This window comes from Vombatus ursinus, unplaced genomic scaffold (assembly GCF_900497805.2).
Source record: "Vombatus ursinus unplaced genomic scaffold, bare-nosed wombat genome assembly UNPS02014959.1, whole genome shotgun sequence".
Classification (NCBI taxonomy): Eukaryota; Metazoa; Chordata; class Mammalia; order Diprotodontia; family Vombatidae; genus Vombatus; species Vombatus ursinus.
The window spans coordinates 6,433,886-6,438,515 of NW_020954737.1; the positions used below are offsets into that span (position 1 = coordinate 6,433,886).

Genomic DNA, 4,630 nt, shown 5'->3' on the forward strand with positions numbered 1-4,630 from the left:
GTGTGTGTGTGTGTGTGTGTGTGTGTGTGTGTGTGTGTGTGTGTGTGAGATGGAATTTCCTTTGTTTATTTGGAGAAGGCTGCATTAAGTGGAAAGAAAAAAAAACCAACATGGAGCTGGCACCAGGGAGGTGAACACGCCTATATGATTACTAGTCTAACTAGCCATGCATAAATACCCTTTGGAAGAAGTTTTCAATCATCTCTTCTAGCCTTGTGGGATAAACTATGACCAGCTGCTCTCTATACACTCTATTGGGGACTCATTTACCAGCCATTCAGAATCAGGTGTGACCAGATATTTACTGTAAGCAGAAATGAACTCTTTCTAGTTTCCCTCTTAATGTAGCTCATGAGGAAGTGTTTCATATCCTGCATTAATGTTCTTAATACTGTCATATGCTGGCATGTACAGTCACATGTGGGGAGAAAGCTGGTTTGTCAGTGGGGCAAAAAAGGGAGACAAGATAAATGCAGACAGGAGAATATCCTGTGGAACCAAGTGGAAACCAACTTTTTATTGATGACTTTTTGATATACGCACAATCTCCATGATCTTTCACAGATAGAGCCATCCACTAGTCAACGAGCAATAGTTGTCTCCTATCAGATCTCACCCGGGGGACAGGTCCAGGATATGTCAAACAGGAGAAACTGCAGTGGCCTTTGTGATGGGGATGAGCCACGGAGTATGTGTGTGGGAAGGGGGATGAGGCAGAGGAAGTAGAAGATTTATCAAGATGGAGCCATGGGTTATAACTACCAGAGACCAACTAGGGTCCTTAGGAGCCCCCAGTTGAAAAGACAATAACCAAATAGCTTCATAAGATTAACAATAGTGTACATAAAAGCGCCTGTGAATGTACTGAAATGGTCTCATTGACTTCCCACTGCATGTTTCCATTGGGCTGGAATCATATTTTTACTTAATTACATAGTTATTAACAGTATGAATTTAAATACAGGTAACCACCTCAGGGGACTCATAACACTAATCAGGACCTAGCTATATTATTCATATTTCACAAAGAAACAGTGGATAAGGAAGAGTAAAAATACACAATAAAAGTAGAAAAAGTGGTTGGAGACAGCTTGTAAAGGATTTTAAATCTGAAACAGAAGAATTAGTCTCTGCCCTCAGGGAGTTTACATTCTATTAGGGGAGACAACATGCAGATAAATAGGTACATACAAAAGAGCATGTGTAGAACATACAGAAGATAAAACCAGATATAAAGCAAAGAATGGACAATTCCAAAAGGGTCAAGACTTTGGTCAAAGTGAAAGCTGAAGTTCCCTGGAAAAGTAAGCTTTTGAATAGCATGTTAATTGAGGGAAAGAGATGTCCTACTCCCAAGAGTACTTGAGAAAAGTAGAGATTATTCCGGAAGCAGAGGAAGGAACACACAGTTAGATCTGAAAGACAACTTAGAGGTTTCCAATCCAAGGCCCTCATTTTACAGATGAGGAAAATGTGGCCCAGGGAGGTCAAGTAATTGGCCTAAGGTCACATAGGTGACAACTATCAGAAGTAGAATTTCAACAGCGGTCTTCTAACTACAGAGCTCATGTTCTCTCTTCTGTACCAAACTACCTCATTGGGGTAAGTTCTCACAGATCCAAGTATCTGGGGACTTCCTTTGGAAGGCATGGATGAATGAGACATATTCAGTCAGTCAATCAACAATTATTTCTTAAGTACCTACTATGTACTAGACATTGTGCTAATGAAAAAAAAAGAGCCAATTGCAGTGTACCCACCATTAGCAAATTCAGGACAGAAAACCACTATGGTTTGTTTTTTTTAAAGGTTTTCTAATCCCTGTCAAGCAGGATAAAAATAAGAGTGTCATCCCTATCCTCCAAAGTTAGAACACAAGATGAGGTCTGAGTCTTATTCATTCCCAGTCAGGCTGAATGTCATCAGTGCTCAGTTTGGTAAAGTGTTTGTGCCTTCCCAGTGTCCAAACCCAGAGTCCAGAACCATCCTTGTTTGTCCCAGAACTTAACCAGTTCCCCAGGTCCACAAATAAGGAACCTTTGCAGACTCAGGAGTCAGATATCAACCAACCCACTTGGGATTTCCCAGAACTACTAACATATGGACCACTGAAGGCTGATACCCATAATTTATCTCCTGCATCTGGGAACCAGATGGGAAGATAAAGGGGTGGTTTTCATCCCCTTAGCTCACTCCAATTCTGTGGTAAAGTGAACTGAACAAAAACCACTTTGAACATTTAGAAGCAAGTCATGGGAATAAGTCCTTTTTATCTGAGTGGGGATGGGGGGGTGGGGAACAATATTCTGGAATTTATTTCATTCCATAACTCAGAGATAAAAGCCTGTCCTTATCTTATTATAATTTTTAAAAGTTTATTTTTATTTTTTGTATTAGTTTTACTTCCAAATATATACCTACATCTTTCCCTATCCTTGTCACAAGGAATGAGAAAGAAAGAGAAAAAAGAAATTCAGAAAAACTAACTGAAATGTCTACTGAATCTGACACTGTCATGGTCTTCCGCTTTTGCAATGAAGGGAAGGAGATGAATTTTCTCCTCCCTCCTTCAGGTACAAGCTTAGTCAGTAGAGTTACCTAGAATTCAGTTTCCTGTTCATTTAGCTGATGTTGCTTTTTTGATTTACACAGCTGAAGTCATCATGTATATTGTTCTCCTGGGTCTATCTACCTCAATTGGCATCAGTTCATAGAAGCCTTGTGATTCTCCAAATCCTTCTCCTATTGTAATTTGATTATAGTTATTTGCACTTTGCTGTTATCTCCCTCTAACATACTGAAAGCTCCATCATAATAGTAAGAATAAGAGCTAACATTTATATAGTACCTACTTTGCGCTAGGCATTGTAGCTTTACAAATATTGTCTCATTTGACCCTCACAACAATCACGGGAGGTAGGTGCTATTATTATTGTCATTTTACAAAAGAAATTAAGACAAATACAAGTTAAATGACTTGGTTATGGTCACACAGCTAATAAGTGTCTGGAAGGCCAGATTTGAACTCTGGTCTCTCCTGATTCCAGACCCAGTGCTTTATCCACTACACCATGCAGCTTGAGGGCAGGGTCTATGTACTCTTTCATCCTGGTATCCCTACTACCTGGCACACCGCCTTACACATAATAGATGTTTAATAAACAGCTGTGGAATCGAAACAAGTGAGCAGAGACTTCCCTGGGGTCAAACAACAGTCTCACACTTACCTCTGAAGAGCCTTCCCAGAGACTTCAAGAATTGGCAGGTTTCCACAGGGGATGTGCAAGTGCTAATGTATTTCTGTACTCTCTCTGCCAATTCAAACACCGTCACGTTGGATGCCAAGGAGAAGGTGGTTTGCAGCGAGACGACCACAGTGCCGGAATCCCTGGAGACAAAGGGACACTTCATAGACTTAACAGGGCCCCTGAAAGCAATCCTTTGGAATAGCCATTTAAGGATGATTGGGATTGCTGAAAAGGTTCATTGTTTTTGTTTCACAGAGAGGGAAATGTAGAGACATATAATCATAAGTGACTTGGCCATGGGTTACCCTGTGGCTCTTCTTTCCCTCTTTCTGGAAGTTGATTTTTAAAAAAAGTTTGTGTTAATGTTTTCTATTTCTCATATCATTATAGTTATCTCCAGTATCCTTCCCCTTCCCCCTCTGCCTACCATAAAGCAATCCAATATAACAAATAGTATTTTTTTTGGAAAGGAAAAAAAAATTATGAGTCGATAAATTGAAAAAGTCTAAGATAAGAACATGTGCAATGTGTAATCCTTGTGGACCTCCCACCTCCACAAGGGGGTGGATGAAGGGTGTCTTCTCCTACATTCTTAAGCTAGTTTTAAGTGTTTTACTTACCTGACAGCTTGGACAGTGGATCTGGTGTAACCAGGTAATGTTGAAAGAGATATATTTAGCTGGAAAAGAGAATGGATTAATCATTCGCAAATAGCAAAAGCTTTTAGACCCATCACCAGTTTCCTATTCAGTGCTATAATAGGTCAAGGCAACTTTGCACAGAAGAAAAATCTTTATTTTTGTTTTGTTTTTCTTCCTTTCAAATGAGTTTTTTCGACTCTTGCCCTATTCTTCCCGGAGTACAAAGGAGAAAAGCAGAGAGTACATCAATGGGGAATATCTCAGCAGGAAATGATGCTCAGTGGTGCACCCTGAGATGCTGGACATCTTAAAAGGAGTGGCAGGCTCCTAAGCCCCCAAGTATCAAAAGATTTGGAATCAGCTGTTTATTTGGGTTATATGTGGTAAAGTATCTTCATGGAGATTATGGGCTTTCTGATTGTTTCTCCTGCCTGATCAGAGGATGTGCCCTACTGGGGAAATGAGAGCCATTGTAAATGGTACCAAATTAGCCCTGCTCCTAACAAAGAAATGCATGAGTGGGTGGACTTGAAGTCCTTTTCACAAGTATTTTATGGAAAATTGCATTAAATTTGGATTGATGGGGTTTTGTTAGATCCAAGGGAAGAGTGAACATCCTCAGGTTTACCTGGAGCTCTGAGGGAGAGCAGGATCCAAGTGCTTTGAAGCTTTAAAATAACACATGAGAGAGAAAACACACACACACACACACACACACACACACACACACACACACACACA

General features: G+C 40.2%; 1 protein-coding gene across 1 annotated transcript in view; it reads right to left on the reverse strand.

Annotated features, from left to right (window-relative positions):
* HEG1 (heart development protein with EGF like domains 1) overlaps positions 1-4,630 on the reverse strand; it is a 113,917-nt gene that overhangs the window by 33,348 nt on the left and 75,939 nt on the right. The window contains exons 11-12 of the mRNA XM_027845186.1: positions 3,869-3,927; positions 3,228-3,388 (exon numbers count right to left, since the gene is read on the reverse strand). Coding sequence (XP_027700987.1) covers positions 3,228-3,388; positions 3,869-3,927 — 220 coding nt within the window. The remainder of the gene's footprint in view (positions 1-3,227; positions 3,389-3,868; positions 3,928-4,630) is intronic.